Here is a 20,573-nt window from a genome sequence, read left to right as displayed (position 1 = left end):
TACCTAGTTCAATTTTGGTTCACAATCTTTTTTAAGTTCTGTTTTGGTCCACTAATTGTTTGACTTGTTCAATAAAGGTCCATATTTGTTTTCTCAAATTTGGCCTGCTTTTTACCCTATCAAATCTCACCCAAATTCAGCAAATATATACTTGTTTTAAAACTATGCATTTCTTCTTTACAACCATATAAAGATCATTCAAATTGGAGTTCTAAAACTCAAGATAATTGACCCTAAAGTAGGGTACCCAAAACTGCCAATTTTTCAAATTTCACCAAATCTCAATTCTCTTAGATTATAATACTCCAAATTTGTTTTTATGACTAAGAAATGATGAAATATAACTTATACTTCAATTATAATTGAAGAAAACACAACCCAAAAGATTTAAAGTCACAAATCTGGACCTTTATTGAACAAATGAAATAATTAGTGGACCAAAACAGAACTTAAAAAAGATCGTGGACCAAAATTGAACTAGGTATAAAATAAGTGGACCAAATCTGTAATTTCCTCTAGTTAGTAACTTAGTATATAGTTGTATACATACTACAATAGTTATATATAACTATATAAGTAATATATAATTATAGTAGTATACTAGTATATACTATAGTAGTATATAGTTATATATATACTATACTCATTACTCTATAATAGCTATATATAATCTTATATATAGTTATAACTTATAACCTAAATTTGCCCAAACTCCAAACGAAATCTCAATCTCCCCAAAAATGTCAATATGAATAATAACTCATTAAACCAAGAACCGTAGTGGAGAACCAAACCGAACCGCACCGCACTTTGAATGGTTTGGTTTGGTTTGGTTTTTCTTCTTCCTTTCCAGTTTTTAGCACCGAACCGCACCGTATAGAAACGTCCGGTGCAGCCCACAGTTTCGGGGGTGAACCGAGCCGAACCGCACTGCGCCCACCCCTAGAAAAAAGTGAAAAACTGACTAGTTGTTCTTTCGCGGAAAGCAATGATCGATCATTTTCGATGGCCAAGAAAACGCTGGCAAAGTTTACGTAAGAAAGACCAATGCAATTAGTATGGAACGAGATGAATCATAAAGATCGAGGAGTGCTCTAAAGCTAACTAGTTAGTAAGTTAATACGAAACTAACCATGCTTTTAGGCCCACCACATCACTAATTTCATAATCCGAACCATCAATTATTTAGGCCCTACTTCAAAGATCATCATTGCAAAAAATCAACTAAATCAAAAATCATGTAGTCATCTAATTGAGATCAAATAAATATACGATCAGTATTTTCGATAAAAGCATAGAAATAGTTGTTATTATAATCAAATGGCTAAATGACTTCTGATTTTGGAGATTTTTTCAAGAATGATCTTTGAAGTAGGGCCTAAAAATAAATGGTTCGGATTTTGAGATTATATTGTGTAGTGGGCCCAATAAGGTGGTTAGCTTTGTATTAACTTTCTAACTAGTTAGTTTTAGATATTTTTTGAATCATAAATGTGATTCAAACATGAGGAAATAACCAAAACAACAAAAAAAAAAAAAAGTAAAAAGGAAAACAATATAAATATGACCTAATTAAGAAATTGGCCATCATTCATTATGGGCTTAAATTATGAGATCGACTTCAAAGAAGCACGGTTGAAGAAATTTAAGGGCCCGTTTGTATCCTACTCAAAATTTTTTTTTCCAAAAATTAAGATATTTTTTTTAAATGTGAGTTTTCAAAATTAATTTTTAAAAATTGAAAACTTATTTGGTATGAAATTTGAAAGTAATTTTTAAATTTTAAAAATTAATGATGACAACTAAGGAGAAGGAAGTGTAAAAAAAAAAAAAGATATTTTATCGTTTTTAAAAAGAGGCATGTTTTTTAAAATGGTCTACCAAACATGTTTTTTTGACTAAAACATATTTTTTTTTATTTTGAAAAAAAAAAAAAATTTTTTGAATAGAATACCAAAGAGGCCCTAAATTTCTCTCTTTTTATTTTCCAAATTCCAAGCTATTTAATTCTAAACATTAACTTCGATAATTGGAAAGTGAAAGAATTTATGCGCAGTTGAAGGGAAGGGTTTACCATAATTTACTTTTTGTTATCATGTACCATGGAAACAGGAAAAGGAAGGTTTCATGTTTAGTGGTGTATAAACTATAAAGACACCAGGAATTAAGCTGTTCATATATCCTTCTAACTTTTTATATTTTATTATTATTATTATTATTATTATTTATGTTCGTCACTTTTTTTCCTGTTTTCAGAAATTAAGTACAATCAAACTTTTCAAACCTAGCTTTGTTCTTTTTGATAAGAAAGGTGTAAATTTTATACCTCTCTTTATTTTCTTCCAAAAAGAGATTTGTAAATTTTCTCAAATTTTTTAAAATTACGAGCTTTGAAAAGAAAAGGCAAGGGCCACGTACTCAAATTAATGAGGTTCATGCAAATTAGATCCCAGAAGATCTGATGATGAGATTTTATTTTTACAAGAATAAATGAGGGTTTACTTATAATTGTGGTAATATTATTGGGAGCTATATATCCTTTCACCACTAACAGCGCTGTTCATCAAAGTCGATACTTGTCTCATTTTCTGCTAAACTACTTTCTCAAAAACTCATATATGGCTTCTTCTTTGTCTAATTCCAACTGTAAAACCATGTTCTTCTCCTTTCACGTCTTCATGGCTTGCCTATCGCTTTGTTTGGTTGGTAATTGTGTAGCAGAGCTTCAACGCTTTAAACAGCCACCGAAAGATGGGTCTCTTAGCTTTCTGGTTGTTGGAGATTGGGGAAGACGGGGACTCTACAACCAATCTCAAGTTGCTCTCCAGGTTTCTACTCTCTCACTCTCATATCATCATCATCATCATCATCGTCGTCATCTAATTAAATCATTAGCTCCATCAATTTTATCTGTGTCTATACGTTTGCATGTTTGTTGATCGATCATATCATCATGTACGTGTACATCTGACATGCATGATCATCCATCGATCGATATCATACTTACATTCATACCTGCTGATCGATAACATTTCAATTCATGGATTAATTGGAATAATCTTTAATTTGGTTACCATCGATCTATTGCATTACTGCTCACTTTTCTTAATGAAAAACCTTCACCAATATCTTTGATAAAATCCACGTCACAAATCCATTTATGTCTGATTTGTTTTCTTTTCTTATGTATGACTGGTACCCATATAAATATAGATATATATTGTTGATTGGAAAAAAGAATAAAAATAAATGAAAAGTCTAGCACACATTGGCGTACGTACACGTACGCAAGTTCTTTCATTTTGGAGGTTACATTAATCTAGCTCACGCATCTATTCTTCTTCCATTTATGAATGGTTTGCGATGTTTTTGTTTTTGTTTGTTTGTAAATGACAACACGCTACACGCCCTCATAAATCAGTAATCACCACGTTATCTAGTTGGCTTGGGCCGGTACATATCAATGTGAGACAAAGCTTGTGGGAATTCGACTTGGCTTTCTAATCTCAAGAACCATTAAATTAATTTCTCTTTAAATAATAATTAGTGCTGTGGTATATATCACGTCCCTAGCTATACCTACCTATACTTCGACTTGGAGCAACTAATTAATATTTAAGTTATGTGACCTTTTTTCTTCGATGTTATGGCTAGGATTGTGATGGTTGCTATAAATATTAATTTACATATTTAAGCCTACCAGAGCTTTAACTCACTCATTCATTATATTGGACGTCAGAATTGAATCAAGAATTCATTTCCATAGTAATTAACATATAAATTGGGTTCTTTAATAATTGGGAGGGTATATTTCCATGCATATTCTATTATTCTCAGGCCAAAAATCATATATTCCATGAATATTCCAAATGGGTCTTTATCTGTACTACGGTACTATTTGGTTTGGCAATTGGCGTACAAAACCGTCCCCAACATTAATCACTACGATCCTTATCTGTTACCTACGCTTTTTAGAAGAAATAAGACTAGTTGTTTTGACTTACCTAAAAACCAAGACTAGTTGTTTTGACTAATTAGATATATACAGATGGTATACTTGGCTTTCTTTTGAACTTTTATGATCAACTTTTATTGATTAGTGCTTAAGTACTATGACTTAATTTTGAACTTACAATTGCGAACTGTAGATGGGTGTAATTGGAGAGAAATCAGACATAGACTTTGTCATCTCCACTGGTGATAACTTCTATGATGATGGCTTGACAGGCGTCGACGATCCAGCATTTAATGAATCATTTTCCAATATCTACACTGCCCCAAGCTTACAGAAGCAATGGTACAATGGTAATTAAACTACATATTTTTCTCAAATCACCTAATTAATTAATGTTCAATTGAAAATAATTGTAATGTTTAACTACATGACTAATTTGTTGCAGTGTTGGGCAACCATGACTATCGGGGTAATGTTTTAGCACAACTGAGTCCCGCCCTCACACAAATTGATAGTAGATGGCTTTGCTTAAGATCCTTCATTCTATCTGCAGGTAAGGTAGCACTATATATTAATATGATGTCACATTAACTCATTAATGAAACAAAAATCATAGATAACATTTTTTTTTGTTGGCATGCAGAAATCGTAGAATTTTTCTTTGTGGACACAACCCCATTTGTAGATGGTTACTTTACAAATCCAAAGGAGCATACCTATGATTGGAGAGGTGTCCTTCCTCGCCAGGATTACCTTTCAAATCTCTTGAAGGTAGTAAAACTCAATATTAAGTATTCTTAGTCTTAACATTTTAATATGGACTGCTGCTTAAAGGGAATTAACAATTGTGATTGTTGGGTGTCTTAGTTGGAAAAGTCGTGAAAGTGCCCACTTTGTACCCAAGTTTGATTTCTCTCTCCGCAAATCAAAAGAGGGAATTAACAGCTTCATTTTTTTTTTTTTTTAACATTGGGGCATACCAATTCCCAATATATAGGATGTGGATTCAGCACTAAAAGAGTCCACAGCAAAATGGAAAGTTGTGGTCGGTCACCATACAATTAAAAGTGCAGGACATCATGGGAACACCCAGGAGCTTGAAACTCAACTTCTCCCAATCCTTAAGGTAACGTAAATGTTACTAATGGTTTCAATTTTGCATACTAATTAGGTGTTACTATACTAACTAATTACAGTGTTGGTTTCCACTTTTCTTTTCCTCAGGCGAACAGTATCGACTTTTATGTTAACGGACATGACCATTGCTTGGAGCACATCAGTGATGCTGACAGGTACATTTGTACTCAAAATACTTTGTGAACATGTTATTTCTGTAAGCCAAAACTTGATTTGGGTTGGTTGTGAATGCAGTGAAATTGAGTTCTTTACAAGTGGAGGTGGCTCCAAGGCATGGAGAGGTGATGTAAAGCCGTGGAATCCAGAAGAATTGAAGTTGTATTACGACGGCCAAGGTTTTATGTCAGTGCAAATGACTGAGACCACTGCTGATATAGCATTCTATGATGTCTTTGGCAATGTTTTGCACAATTGGAGCCTCTCCAAAGACCTTGACTCAGCCACCCATAGAACTTTCACATATGCTTGAAACCACTGACAGTTAATGGAAAATAAAACATATTGTAAAAAGATACGAGGGAAAAGTTGTTTTTACTCATGTACAAGGCATTGTCAAAATCATCTATTTTAGACCAAAATATTACTGAATAACTTGGAACCAGAATTTCTAATTTTTCATGTACAAATTAGTCTTCATCGACTGATACAGTAATAATGAGATGTTTTCTCCAGGATGGAAGGCTCCTTACCATTTGTTTATGTAACTTGCTTGTATAATCTTCCCACATAGTGACTGCAATTGCAAATTGGGCCCAATTGAAGTGATGCTGTGCACTCCCAGCGAATGTCGCTGAGCTAAATACAGACTCTACTTGATGAAGATCCTTCAAAGCCAAAGATTTGAGGCGAAGAAATTGCTCCCGCTGTGATTGTGATAAGGTTACCACCTTGCCAGTTTCTACTTCGGTAGATTTCAAATCAGAAGCTTTCCAACAGTAGAATTGCACTACCTGTTGCACATAATGAGCAAAGCAGGTTATTAACAGACATTTGTAATTTTAAACCAATAATAACTTTAGGAAGTACTGCACGGTATGCAACCAGCAGTGGACATGCATCTTTTCTTAATTTTTTTTCTCCTTTGAAATGGTAGTAAATGCAGATGTAGCCATAGAGGAATCTCAAGCTATATTACTTAGAACAACGTCTACCATCTCACATTGCTAGAGGATTCAACATTCTTAGTTTATTTAAAGCATTCCCTATTGTTGTAGTTTCAAAATGTTTTACTGAATGACTTATTTAAGTTTCTGTCTGGTCACATGAAATCCGAGAAGGTGTGAACAGCTCACTTGCAATATTTCAAATCATTTCCATCATCTTCTCCTTAACATCAACTAGAATGTTAGTGAGCATGGGTTAAAATACCTGAAGTGCATGCAAGATGTTACTGAATTCATGGTCAAACAAGTCATCTCCCCTTGCTAATCGCAGTGGTTCCATCAGTAACTTGGAGGTATCCGAACAGCTGCTCTTGTCTTGAGAGTAAACTAGATCGTATCCAAGAACATGCAGTCTTGCCCAGCATATATCAAAACCCAACTGATTATCAGAAGCAGCTTGGTTAGCTGAAAACCAGTACATATCACTGGATGCTGGCAAAGGTAGGCATAACTCAGGATCATTATAAAGTAATGGATGTTTGGAAAGCTTTAAAAGTTGAACATCCTCATTTTTGTCAGAATCACGACTGAACCATAATGCCAGCATGAGTCTTTCCCCTTCAGTAATCTGTCAAATGATATTTCAGCATCAGAAAACAATGCAAAAGATGGAACCTGGTGGCTTTTTTAGAAAATTAGTTACAGTGATATCAGACTGCAAGTCTGCATCTATGTACCCAAAAGGAAGACAAAAGAGAATGGCTAACATCCCCAATTTTTTCACCAAATATTATGGAAGACGTTGAGATTTAATTGTACCAGTAAAATATACAAAACAAGGTACGATCAAAATAAGAATTTCAAATGGTTCACTTTATAATGGGAGAATTCATTGGCTACAACCACAAGAAACAGAGAAGGGGGGGGGGGGGGGGGGGAGAGAGAGAGAGAGAGAGAGAGAGTTGAATGTACCTCATCAACAGAATGAATGTTGCGGGTGTCAGCAGTGTATATCACAACATCCTGGTAAAATACAATATTTTGATGAATTTTCACCGAATGTTGAAAGGAGTGAACAATAAGGCAATCAACACACCTCTATCAAATTGTTGTTTTAGCACTATATATTCCTTTGAGACATTAGTTAACCGTGCACCTTTAAGGAATCTCAAGTTTTCAATTCCAAATCTCCAATGCATGCACTATATGAAGAAACTGTAAAACCTCCTTTTAATAGCTTCACTTACCCCAACTGATGGAACAATAGTTTCTGGATACCCATCCTGGAAGTGAAAAAGTCCACCTTTGAAATCATTCCCGTGATTGTTTAAATAACAGACCGCCTTTTACAAACAGAATTATGAAAGAGTTATGAAAACCATCAGCCATATAATTTGTATACACACCCATGTACACCCATGTAATAGGAATGTCTTGAACAAGTTGCATACACACCGAAAAGTGACGCTGTTTGAGATAGGTCTGGTTGTCATCACTATGCCATCCAATGCTCGATCCTCTATTCCAGCTGATGAATGACGAATAGCATTATGAGATAAAGGGATTGGAAAGATAAAAAAGAAAGCATCCATAGAGACTCTAATTTTTAAGATGTAGTGTTAACCAAGGAAAAAGTGATACATGGGATGAAAACAGGTCCTTGATTTTGAAAAGTGGAGGTCTCAACTCGGTCAAAAGCTTTACAGTTTTTCTAATTCTTGGTGTACAACAAGAATTTGAACAGCAACAACAGCAACAACAAAAAGAATCCCCACAATCTACTTTTTCACCTAATTAAGAACAAACAGTAACAACAAGAATTCGAACAGAGAAACATATAATGAAGTTGATAAAGGTTACAGGTAAGTACCTCATCGAACCGGTGAATTCAACAACGAGTTCATACTGGCACTTAAAGACATCCTCTATCTTCTCCTTCAACCTCTCTATGAGTCAGTGAGTGACATACCCATTATTCAGAAACCATAAAGAATTGGAAAGAAAATGAAAAAGAGGGCGGGTGGGTTAGTGGGTAGTGGGTACCTCTGATGGGGACGAAGGGCATGATGAGGTGGGCAGATTTGGTGGCAATGAGATGTGAAAGAGTGGTTGACAACACATTGGGTCTGTACCCAACCGTACAATTGCTCTTGTGGATGAATTCCAGTTCCTTGCATTCTTCAACAGAAAGGAACTTGGGGAGGATGAGGCGCCGAGTAGCTTCTTCTTTTTCATCTTCTTGTTCTTGTTTTTGTTCTTCTGGGTTTAATGCCATTTCTGCGGGATCGGAAGGAAAGGAAGTTGTGAAGTCTGGAAGACGTAGCCAACTAGCCAAGGTGGTGTGAGTTGATCTTGAGACTTTAAAAGGGAACACCAGATGCTATGCTAATTTCCATTTTTACCACCAAAATACGAACATTATTCTAATTTTATTTTTGTCCAACTACGTACCGCCTAATAACTTTTATCTCAACTTTATCTTCAACCAAAATTCATCATTCTTACAATTCGGTTAATTTTTTGTAAGATTAATGTTCCAAGAGAAACATACACAATAAATTGTTTAAATTATAAAATTACATTATGTAGTAAACTTTAAAAAAGTTTAATTTCTTATGTACCATCATTCTAGTGGTTTACCATCGGAAGCCAATTTGTTTAACTTAGAGCCTTCTCTATTCATCTTTGCGGATTGCATTCAGAATAAAATGGTATAATCTCAGGAAACAAATTTGTTGCTCTGCAAATTTGCATGACATGATTGCATATCTCAAGCAATCCAATCAGATACGGATGAACCCATCAAAATTTTCGAACAAGAAAGAAGAGCCAAGGATGATTAAGAATGTGCTTTGCACCACCTAGTGTAAGAGTTGATATAATAAGACAACAAAAAAGAAAAAGAAGAGAGGACAAGGGATGATTTCTCAGAGAACCAAAAAGTTCTTCCGCCTGTTCCTCTTGCTAGTATAATTTTAGGTCTTGAATCTTGCCGCTCTTTACACTTGCTTCCAACTCATTGCACTTTGCAGCCTACCCCGTTTCTTCTTAAGAATACTCTCTTTCTCACTCTTCTCCTAAACCGCTCCAGCCTGATTGCTCACTGTCATGTTGTCAGAGTTTGGTTGTTGTTCTTCCTTCACTGCTGCTCTTCCACTACCAGTTCCATCCACACTTCCATTGCAGTCTTGCTTTGGAGATTTCCCATCCGATTTTCCTTTTGGAGAAGCACTTGTACTATGGTTGGATTTTCCAGTCCCACTTTCTTTATCGGTTGGGGTAGCAGTCTCAATACTAGGACTCATTTCAGTTACAGCGCTAGGCAGCTGTTGAGGAGCAGATGCATTACCGGAACCTGGGGGAGGAAGGAAAACTCCAGTGCCAGGAAAAGGGATGCGAGGTGGAGGATGCCTAGGAGCTGCTGCCCATCCAGCCGACCCAGGTGGGATGGGAACTGGAGCAGGAAAAGGCATGGCTGGTCCTACTGGGGCCGCAACAAATATAGGCTGGATGCCGTTTGGAGGTGGAAGTTGGGGACGACTTGGTGGGGCAGGCAATACGCCAGTTGTAGGAACTGCTGCATAGTGCTTGGGACCAGGATGGCGGATGTGATTTGGAGATCTACTGGGTGGCGGACCCCAGTAGGATGACTGGGATGGAGCAGGTGAAGGAAGACGTTGACCATCACTTGGTGTAGACTTCCTTGGTTGAGACTTGGTAAAAGTAACAAGTATGCGGTGCTTGCGGAGGGAAGGAATAGCATGTTTTGCAAAGTCTGCAGATTTCCCTTGCATCAGAAGGAGGGATCTGCAGCATCATGGAGGAACACATTATGTAACACAAAACTAAACTAAAACTGAATCTCAAATAAAAGCAGCGTGCACGAGTAGATAATGTTATGTGTCTACAAGAAATCTGCATGCACCAATAACGTCAGCTGTCTACAGGCATGTAATTTTCCAGTGCACATGTTTCCTCCAAATTTAATGGAGGCAAACCCACCACACTCATACATAAGATAAGGAGAAATCCCAGCAAGATTTCAGGTTTAACTACGTCGTGATCTGGAATTATGGAGGTCTTAATCTTGCAGCACGCAAAAGCAAGGAAAAATGTGTTCTAGTTAATATGACTAATGAAATAATTTATAATGGATGTGAACCCCTGACTTCTGGAAAAGCTACAAGGGTTACAAGGTCATCAAGTGTAACTTTTTCTTCCATAAAGTAACCTTAACACGATTACAATACTTTTAAACCAGAACAGTATTGGGGCTATAATACTTTATTCTAGAAAGATGATAACAGTTACCAGGAATCAGAAATAGCAACCAACAAAGAATAAAAGAGTTACTGAAAACAATAAATATAATCAAATGAGAGCGGTCAGAAAGGGTACCCAGGTGTAAGAGAAAGCTTGAGGGAGCCTCTATAATCCCCAGGATGGTCCTGACCTAATACTCTCCCAAAAGTCATGTCACATTCTGTCAGGAACAGGATGCATACAGGCCTTCCAAACCAAGGTGGCCACATGTGAGGCTGTGAATGATCACCCTACAAATAATCATCACAAAATTGCAATTTCTTAGCAAACTGAGCATTCATATAATCCTGGAAAACTTCTCTTAAATATAATTTAATCCTGGAAAAATAGTTCACTATTAACAACCTCATTAAAGAAATCAATGATACAAGAGTCTGGCTTCACAGTCATAAATTGCATCCCAGCTAAGCGATCAATAACATCCTGAAGCAAGGAAGGGATAGCTTCTATCCTCCGATCTACAGATTTCATTTAAAAGAAAATTCAACATACGGAATTTAAATAAAATGTGAGTAACAGTTTCCTAACTTTCCTTACACTGTCAAAAAAAAATTAAAGATAAAATAAAAGGTCCAAATTTCTATCCAAAGATCATTATAATTTGCAACATGCCTTTGGAGGTTCCTGCAGAAATTTCATCTTCGGGCGGAGCATCCGCAATAGGGATGCCCAATTGAATCATTTCTCTTCCATGTCCCTTCATGGGCCTCTTTGAGACCACGTATGTCTGACCTGCTTCTCACCAAAAAGAGCTTAAATATTATTGATAATTATTTCCAAGGAAAACCTTGTCTCACATGCATTGAAGGCTTCCAAAGTAAGAATTACTCTTCCAAGAGTATTATTTGCCACTCCAAATTAAGATTCTCACACTCCTTCATGGACTCACACATGAGGAGTGCAAGAAGCTTATGTTGGAGAGCAAATAACATGTCCCAGAAAAAAAGAATGGAAGAATAGAATTCATGTTGTTGATCTTGTATAATTAGAACAAGGTAAGGATGATGATGATGTTGATGTTGACCAGAGCAGCTCAAATAGTGTTGGACTCTTAATAAGTTCCATGAAACCCACATCACAAATTTATGTTGAGTACTGGCATCAAATACAAAACACCATTTTGTTTATATAAAATAAAATAAAAAGATTCATACACTTGCCTTGAAATTGTCCTCTTTTTCCTGCAGCCCTAAAATCATTTACCAAAGAAACAAGTTTTGAGACTTCAGTGTCACCGAGCAACTCTTCATACAATTGCAGTCCATCAACCACATTAACCTAAACAAAAGAAAACCATAAACTTCCCCCTCAAAAAAAAACCTACTGATTCCGAATGAACTTCAAATTGAAAAAGATTGTATCAAATGGAGTAGCTACCGTCTTTCCATCAAATATCTCGTTGCCAACAAAAGTTTTTGGAACCATGGAAAGGTTCTGCTTCTCATTCTGAATTTGGATAGAATGTGATTCATTCTCTGGAAAAAAGAAATCACAGAATCCCATGTTTAAATACAATAGTTACAAACGTAGAATAAAATAAAACTTCATTTTGAAAACCAATTATAGACAGTTGATGAACATATATTGATTTCAGATATTCCACCCAGTAAAGCCACCCCCCATCCTTGTATAAAACCCCTCCTAAAACACTCATTATCCCACATCTGAAGAACTCCCCATCCCCCCAACCCAAGAAGAAGCCAAAAAAAGCAAGAACAAAAAGGACAAAGTGTATAACCCTTAGAACTTGAGGTGCATCCATCATCTACCACCACATCTTCAGATTCTGAATTGCCAGATATGGTCCCTTGGGAATTTCCTAAACTCCTTAAGCTGCTATCTTCATGAGATTTTGTAAGAGAATCTGTCACAGCAACCATAAATAAGTATTTAAAATAATGCATTACTTTGAAATAAGCCATTTTTCTTACTTTCTACAACTGAGAATTATTTGAATTGATACAAAACACATGCATACAAATATACATATGATTATGTATTAAGAAGCTTCAACAGGAGAGTAAGAAAAACTGTTGTTTATAGAAGGTTGTTCTCCTCGGTTTTGGATTTTATAAATCAATGAATTGGAAAGGATTCATCTATTATTTCAATTAGTAGCATTTTATCATTGTGTAAGAAAAGAGTAATAAACTCATTTGCAATTTGAATCATCTCTTAGCATTTTGAAGAATACGCTTCACTTTCTGAAAAAGTAACAAACATAATTTTGATCTCCAGAAAAGCCCAAGGGCAAATTGAGATGTCATGAGATGGGCTACTTTTTTTTTTACAACTTGTAAGACAGCACATTTGCCCCCTGTGAAGGCAGAATTCATTGAGACGGGTGGATTATTCTGGTAACTTTTTTAGTCTTAAAAGAGCCATTCTAAGGTGGCGAAAAACCTTCCTTATCAGTTCACAAGTTATGCATTTTGAAATTACTAAACGAAATTTTTAACTTTTCCGCAAATACCAACTAAAGAAACTTCCTAACTTGATCAAGATATGCTTCTTCAAAAGAATTTAGTTTCCTAATTAATTTCATTGCCTAATAATTATTTAAGATTAGAATTTTCGTTGAGCCCTGATGTTCTGATTTGATTTAACATCAAACCAGCATTTACTAAACATTTATGTGAGCACCAAATCACCAATCCAAGACCCAAAAGTTACCTTTCTTCTCTTCAGCAGGCGCTGAACCCTTATCATCCAACTTCCCAAGCTCGGCAGCAAGCTTAACTTGGTCGACTTTCTCCGAAGCCACAACACCCAAAGAATTCGAGTCATAAGTATGAGACTCTACACTATAATTATGCCCTTCCTTGACAGCCTCAGCCCTCTGGTGGCCCTGCTTATTATACCCCACACCAGATCTCTTAAACTCCTTGTTCCCCATTTTTACAGGATCATAGTACCTCTGCTGTCTCCTCCACGCAACGTGTTGCAGTGCATATATCACCTCGGCCACCGAAAAGTACTGCTGCATATGAAGCACAGGGTTCCAATTGCACCTCCTCTGCTGAATACACCCGATAACGACGTCGTACTCGGCCGGTTCCCCTACCGCACGCAAGTGGTGGCAAAGGGAATCTATAATCGCATTCGCTGCAGCAAATTCACCGCGCAGCCAGGAGATGAACCCATCGCGCTCGTCCGGAAACCACTGACGGTGGTGGTGCTGGTGGATCTCGCCGCCTCCAACGGCCCCACCACCACCACCACCACCACCACCACCACTAGCATACTGCATTTTGTCCGATAAAACCACATTTCCCGAAGGCATTGTCATTAGAACCCACTGCTCAAAATTCACTGCTATCACATATAAAGCATGCCTCAGTATCTCCTAGATCCAATCAATCAACCCACGGCTATATTTTAATTCCCAGACAATTCAAGCAGATCCCACCAAATTATACGCCAAATCTAGCAGGAATCAGCTTAAATAACACAAATTTCTTCGATTTTACCACGTTTACAGTAATAAAAACTACGAATTTTTGAAAAACAATGCAAAACCTGAAACGGGTTTCTCTTATTTTGTTCAAATTTCACACTGATCCAATAAAAATTCTGAATTGAAGCGAATTGGGTGAGCTGAGAGGTGAAAATCCAAGCTGGGTCAGTGGGAATTGTGGGGATGAATTAGTCAGATCTGGAAATGGGGTTTGTGGGAAATGAATGTAAGATCAAAATGGTGTGTCTGCCTGTGTATTCATTGGTGAATGTATGAGAGTGGGGCTGAGTCTCAGTGGCGTAGAGATTGGGGTGGGCTTCCAAAGTGTAAGATCTAGGGTTTGGGAAAATGCAGTTTGTGCGCGTGTGTAGTGAGGGTGAAGGTGAAGAATGGCTTATTGAGCACGCATTTGGTATCTATAGGTTGGTCTTAAATGGTGGCTGGGAAACCTTCTCACTCTCTCTCTCTCTCTCTCTCTCTCTCTCTAACTTGAGAGAGCTCGGTGTGGAAGGGACCAAGAGAGCATATTCCTGAATATAGGGGTATCTGGGTCATTTTGTTAGGGTTTTTTCGAACTAGTTTTCATTTTTGTGGAGTCTGTATGGCCCTTTCCCTTTGGGATTAAGTTTCAAGCGTCTAACTAACCGAGGCTGAGTGGCTAATTTTCACTAAAACTCATTTCCTAATCGCCTAATCTAATCATCTGCAACCTGGCTTTGTATTAGTTACCTAAACAACTTCAACCTGCCACCATGAAGATGGCATCGTTTAACATGGTTAGTCGGTTACAGTTTGTCATCATCCACAATCTTCTAATTTCTAATAGTACTCACTACTTCTTGGTTCAAGTAGTGCGGCTACCATGGTCTTTGGGTTTGCAACGGATGTGCCATATATATAGACTTTGTATCCATGTGAAGTTTATATTAATTACATCTCTCTAATCGTACTCCAAAAGCAAGACTAAATTTCTTGATATATATCAAGCAAAATTGAAAATTGACTATCATTATGTTACAATCAGCTATTAGCTATTTTTTTGTAGATAAATTTTAGACTCAAAATCCTACCTTAAAAAATTAGAAAAGATGAAGGTCAATAGTAATGATAAATGAAAAATTTAAAAATTATGTTATCCCCTGACCATCTGTTAGTCCATTTACGGAACGACTGGGCTGGTGTTGCGGGGCCCAGAAGAATTGTTGCTTACTTTTATTTTTGTTGGGCTTCGGCCCACAATATACCCAAAAAATATAGGTAAATAGGCACCATTACAGCACTGCAGTTACCAACCCACTGACAGTGGAAGCGACTGATCTGTGAGTCTGTCTGTGTGCCCTACCTTCTCCATCTCTCTCAACAATGGCGTCCACAGTGATCTCTCAGGCCTCTCTCATACAATCAAAACCCTCTTTCCCTTCTAAAACCTCGCTAAGCCTTCGCCCTACTTGCATTTCCATGCCCTCTACCACCTTCTCACGTACCTCTCTCTCTCTCTCTCTCTCTCTCTCTCTATTTATGTATATATATTTTATCTGCTGCATGAATTTGACGGAAAGATGCTATTTTTGTTTGCAGAGCTGCGTTGTGGTGTGAAATTGGGAAATGGGTTCGCCACAAAAGCTTCAATGGCTGTCGCTGAGTCAAATTCCAAGCCTACTGTTTCCGAAGAGAGGGTCGACAAGCCCATCATTGTTATTGACAACTATGACAGCTTTACCTACAATCTTTGTCAGGTTTCTAGTTTATTTTGTGTTCGTGTATTCCTTTTTCTGAAAACGATTAATTTTTACTTTGGGCCTGGTTGGTGTATACTAAACTACTGAACGGTTTTTTTTTTTTTTTTTTTTTTTAATTTGGGTTTAGGGTTACCACTAGATTAAAACAGCTAGTTTGTACTGAATGGTTCATTGGTAGTGAATGATTTTGCTTTTAACAGTTTTACTTGCTGTTTGGTTCTGGGAAAATGTAGGTGCACTAGGATATAGAATTTTTGTAGTGGAATTGTCTTGTTCTGTTTCATTTATTTTGTGAAATTTGAGAAGCCCCTTTTGTTACCTGTTTGGCTGTGCTTTTAGAGGGGTTAAAGCATTTTAAGATAACCAAAAGTGCTTTTGATAGCATTTGGCATAAACAACTAAAAAGTGTTTACTTTTCCGTGCTTCTTCTTAGGAAGCGCTTCCAAGTGTATTTACAGGAAGCACTTGCATATTTACCAAAAAAAGATTTACAAAAGTGCTTCCACCAAAAGCCCTACTAAGTAAAAGCGCACTTCCTACAAAAGCACTCCCAAACCGTTACTAAATAGTTTTAGAAATTCGCAACAAGCCATTATTTCTTCCACATTTATAGTTATTTTACATAAATAGTTTCTTTCCTAAACCCAAAGCGCAGATCAGCAGACGATCGTATTTCGCTTCTTTTTACATGATTATTCCCCTTGTATTTTTATTTATTGATGGTTCTTACAAGTCAAGAAGGCGTTGAACTAATACCTTATCTATGATGGGTAGTATATGGGAGAGCTGGGATGTCTCTTTGAAGTTTATCGGAATGATGAACTAACTGTTGATGAACTAAAAAGGTAAGAACTTGTACTTAGTTAATCATTATTTGTCGATCCATAAGCATAATTAATGTGTTTTGTGTCATGAAGCAATTATGATAGGACACGTACCCTCTTTAAGGCGTCTGTTTTAATTAACCAACGCATGCATAACCGTCTGTTTCTATCCTTACAGGAAAAATCCTAGAGGAGTGTTAATCTCCCCAGGGCCAGGTTAGTTCTGGTGATGTGTCCTTTTTATGGTAGATGCTTAAAAAAGGAAACAAAGGAAAAACCTGTACATATTCTAGATTTATCACACATGGTATTTTTTTTGTAGGTGCGCCCCAAGACTCTGGAATATCATTGCAAACTGTATTGGAGCTGGGGCCCATTGTACCCTTATTTGGTGTTTGTATGGGTTTGCAGTGCATTGGGGAGGCTTTTGGGGGTAAGTATTCTAAGACATGATTAAGCTTTTTAACAATCTCTATATTTGGTTTATGAATTTGACTGTCTGAGTACCTTGTGTTTCAATGTTATTTTTTCACGTGTCCAACACTCTGTATGAGTGGCAAATAAAACTGTTAAAAGTTCAGTGGACTTATTTTTGTTTTTATTGTGCCGGCTAACCCACTTTATTTTATGGGTTTTTTTTTATCATAATTCGCGTGGTTTTGTCATTTTGCAGGGAAGATTGTTCGTTCTCCTTTTGGTGTCATGCATGGAAAAAGTTCTCTCGTATATTATGACGAGAAGGAGGATAGCTTGTTTTCTGGATTATCAAAGTATGATTTTTTTTTTTCTTTCTTTTCATGATATCTATTAATGGTTTGTTTTCTAGTGTAGATTTCCCCTGACTGTCAGCAAGTATTGACATTCTTATTTAGGCATAGTAACAGGTTTGAAGCATTTTCAAAAACTAGTTCACATTTTTCTTTTTTATCTTTTTTTCCGGTCAAATAGATTTGGCTTATCTTGTGTCAGTTATGGTCTTAAATGTGTTGCAGGCTTGCAGCACCATCTTTATGTTCTGGGTTTTGCTTTACTAATAGTTAATTACCGTTTCAAGCATACTAGCAAATTTGTGGAATTCACATCATATGCCAAGCTGCTAGCTTTAAACTCCTTTTGTTGATGTTCAATTTGTAAGAAGAGCTCTTAGGTTGCCACATTAGTTTTGCAAAGTCTTTGCACATCTCTTTTTTTACAGTTAGCTATATTTTCTTCTGACTTCCATGTAAGCAGGCTTTAAAGTTATATTGCATTTATGGTCAAAACACGTTAGTATCAGTCAATTCGTACACGGCAGTTTAACTGGAAAATACTAGTCAGACCAAAAAAGTGGAAAAATGCTAAACTTAAATTTAAAGAACATGACCTATCTTAAAGTAGTAACTGAATTATCTTGATTATATAGGTATGCATTATCTCAATCTATCCCAAATTACCAATTTCTTATTACATAAAATTATACAAAAATGTATTCAACCATCCTGTGCATTACATGGGCTCTCAACTAGTTATAATAACAATTGAACTTTCCTTCTGTCTTTTCAGCCCTTTTATTGCTGCTAGATATCACAGTCTTGTTATTGATAAGGACAGTTTTCCTAGTGAACAACTTGAGATTACAGCATGGACAGAGGATGGACTGATAATGGCTGCTCGTCACAAGAAATATAAGCATCTTCAGGTAAGAGATTGTCTTCCTCACGAAATGTTACATTCACGAACAGAAAAAGAAAAATTGCAAAATATGGTAATGTTACAACACAGTTGTCTTCCTGGGTGATGTTAGAGAACAATGTGGAATTCGAGATGGTTGCTACCTTATTTCATTACCCCAGATATATGAGATTAATCCTTGACTTCTTATCCCTCCTTTCTGACCTTTAGATGTGATTTTTTCTAACTTTATCCCTGAAGTTGAAGCTGAATGTAGTATTGTTGCTATAACCAAATAAATTGGAAATTGCAGGGGGTTCAGTTCCATCCTGAAAGTATCATAACTACTGAAGGAAAGACAATTGTCCGCAACTTTATAAAATTGATTGAGAAATGGGAGTCTGAATCCGAGAATTAAGCTTGGTTGATCTAGCCAGTGTAATGTTATCCTTCTCCTCAATTTTTTCGTTCAAACTTCATCACATGTATTATATCAAGGTTGTTAACCAAATAAATGTATTTGCTCTGCAGGTTGTTGTAATCCTGGTGGAAGATTACCTGTGCAACCAGACGACTGATGATGGTGTTTTCGTCTAGTGTTGTAGAAATAAAGAAGATGAAAACATTTTCATTTTCATTAAAAAGCTGGTCAAAAGTGGTCGGCTATGTAGCGTGTTTGCTGTGCAGCTTGATTCAAGACTTCGAATATTTTCATACCCTCTGTTTCCTCCTGGCCCTTTGGTTCAGGCCAAAAGAGTATAATCTATGGTCCCCGTAACTGGAAGCCATAGATTTAGCCAATTATTTTGAGAGTTAATCGTAAACTCTAGATCGAATCCATTTTCTATATGATGAGAGATTTTTGTACATGGGATTCTCCTACCAACCACCCGACGCCCTTCTTGACCACTTGTCCAACCTTTGGGGCAGGTGACCCATATCTCCATGGGCGCACCTCTGTGTGGGATCTGATACCAGCTGTTGTAGACTGGGTACTTGCCATTCGATCCAAAAGATTAATCTATTAGGTGATGCCTCTTACCCACCTAAGTAAATTCTTGATTGAACTCATTCTTATCCGATTAGGGACTCTTGCTCCTAAAATGCATGGATTGGACAAGCTAAATGGTCCATGCCAAAGAATAAAGATACGCACTAGTCTTCAACGCTGTCTGTATACAACAATCTGCTTCTTGTAATCGTCGATAGTTGTCTTTAAACACTTGCAACCCTAGTCCCTAGTATTAGTATCCACAACCTAGTCCCGTAGGTTCTCCTATAACCTTAAGTTGTAAACAGCTACATTAGGACATTATTCACTTTTTAAGTGTAGGGTTGGGGGTTAACGAAAGCTAGTAACGACCAATATATCACTGCGGTTTGGTTAAAAGATGTAATTTAATGGTACCCAAAAAAAAAAGATATAATGAAATATATATAAAACTGAAAGTCATATTATAAAATTTATAAAATGTGTTTGGTTAGATTCTTTAATTGATCCTTGTTGTATTCCGTTGCATGAATATGATGCTACAGACAAGATTCGCTGTGTCAGACGGATATAAGCACTCAGCTCAGCAGATGTCAAAGCAATTAGCGACAATGAGGATCTAATCTTATATTTATTTAGTTGGCAAAACATGCAGCAAAGTCAGCCAAAATGGTCGGTTCTGATGGCTTTTGTTTCGGAATCTTGACCATTATCTATTTTATAATTATGGTTTTTTTTTATATTTAGTACTTAAATTTTGATCATTGTCTTAATGTGGTACTTAAACTTTTATTTTGTATCTAATAGGTACCTTATAATTATCTAACATATTCTCTTCTTATACATACGTAAAGACTAAAGAGAAACGTAATAGCATATTAGAGAATATAAAAGAGGATTAGAATGAACTTTCCTTCGCAAAGAGGAAATTGAAATTATTTATTTTGGAATTCACGAAGCAGAGGCAGCCCAACAAGTCTTAATTGGGCCAAGCTGATGAAAAGCCTACTTGATTTTCCTTCTCAATTTTTTTTTTTTTTTTGGTCGAAGATTTTCCTTCTCAATTTGCTCAAGTCAATTTTCATATATCAGGGAGCTTCAAGTGTGGGATTCCACATTTAGCGTTAAATGTGGGATAGGGCAGATAAATCCACTTCATGTAGTTTTTCAACAATATAAACTATCTATTTTTTAGGCTTTTATTCATATATCATCTTTGCAAAAAATTAGTCAAATCAGAAAGAATAATGCTATATTACCACATTCTTATACCATATTTGTATACCATCTTACGTGTCATTATTTTACTGGACAAAGTTTTTCTTTTTATTTTTGGATTTTTGTTTTTAATTTTTAGTGTCCAATGCATGAATGCCATGTAAGTTGTCACATAA

General features: G+C 36.4%; 4 protein-coding genes across 5 annotated transcripts; 2 read left to right on the top strand and 2 right to left on the bottom strand.

Annotated features, from left to right (window-relative positions):
* The first annotated feature begins 2,235 nt into the window (after positions 1-2,235).
* LOC147295698 (purple acid phosphatase 8-like) lies at positions 2,236-5,780 on the top strand. The gene is made up of 7 exons (XM_086230390.1): positions 2,236-2,828; positions 4,149-4,305; positions 4,401-4,508; positions 4,599-4,726; positions 4,953-5,081; positions 5,180-5,247; positions 5,327-5,780. Exons 1-7 carry the CDS (start codon positions 2,619-2,621, stop codon positions 5,559-5,561), a joined length of 1,035 nt encoding a protein of 344 aa, XP_086086516.1. The 5' UTR covers positions 2,236-2,618; the 3' UTR covers positions 5,562-5,780.
* Positions 5,714-8,510, bottom strand: LOC147295697 (2-oxoglutarate (2OG) and Fe(II)-dependent oxygenase superfamily protein). The gene is made up of 7 exons (XM_086230389.1): positions 8,239-8,510; positions 8,066-8,141; positions 7,651-7,723; positions 7,443-7,538; positions 7,168-7,218; positions 6,461-6,823; positions 5,714-6,042 (listed from the first exon to the last, which is right to left on the bottom strand). The coding sequence occupies exons 1-7, from the start codon at positions 8,468-8,470 to the stop codon at positions 5,719-5,721; spliced, it is 1,215 nt and encodes a 404-aa protein (XP_086086515.1). The 5' UTR covers positions 8,471-8,510; the 3' UTR covers positions 5,714-5,718.
* A 409-nt stretch (positions 8,511-8,919) lies between these two features.
* Positions 8,920-14,435, bottom strand: LOC147295696 (hydroxyproline-rich glycoprotein family protein). Of its 2 annotated transcripts, none has more exons than XM_086233475.1 (8): positions 13,192-14,435; positions 12,257-12,382; positions 11,896-11,993; positions 11,679-11,796; positions 11,131-11,253; positions 10,864-10,976; positions 10,594-10,748; positions 8,920-10,002 (listed from the first exon to the last, which is right to left on the bottom strand). In XM_086233475.1, exons 1-8 carry the CDS (start codon positions 13,805-13,807, stop codon positions 9,273-9,275), a joined length of 2,079 nt encoding a protein of 692 aa, XP_086089601.1. In that variant the 5' UTR covers positions 13,808-14,435; the 3' UTR covers positions 8,920-9,272. The 2 variants fall into 2 exon arrangements, with proteins under 2 accessions (XP_086089601.1, XP_086089602.1); XM_086233476.1 differs by having other exon boundaries at positions 11,131-11,250.
* Positions 14,436-15,271: 836 nt separating this feature from the next.
* LOC147295695 (anthranilate synthase beta subunit 1, chloroplastic-like) lies at positions 15,272-19,055 on the top strand. The gene is made up of 9 exons (XM_086230391.1): positions 15,272-15,455; positions 15,554-15,711; positions 16,489-16,559; positions 16,717-16,754; positions 16,861-16,971; positions 17,212-17,308; positions 18,081-18,216; positions 18,502-18,626; positions 18,720-19,055. Exons 1-8 carry the CDS (start codon positions 15,338-15,340, stop codon positions 18,604-18,606), a joined length of 834 nt encoding a protein of 277 aa, XP_086086517.1. The 5' UTR covers positions 15,272-15,337; the 3' UTR covers positions 18,607-18,626; positions 18,720-19,055.
* Positions 19,056-20,573: the final 1,518 nt, after the last annotated feature.

This window comes from Dryas octopetala, chromosome 2 (assembly GCF_963921425.1).
Source record: "Dryas octopetala chromosome 2, drDryOcto1.1, whole genome shotgun sequence".
NCBI lineage: Eukaryota > Viridiplantae > Streptophyta > Magnoliopsida > Rosales > Rosaceae > Dryas > Dryas octopetala.
Note: the sequence above shows the minus strand (reverse complement) of the source record. Positions and strands in the feature narration are given on the sequence as shown.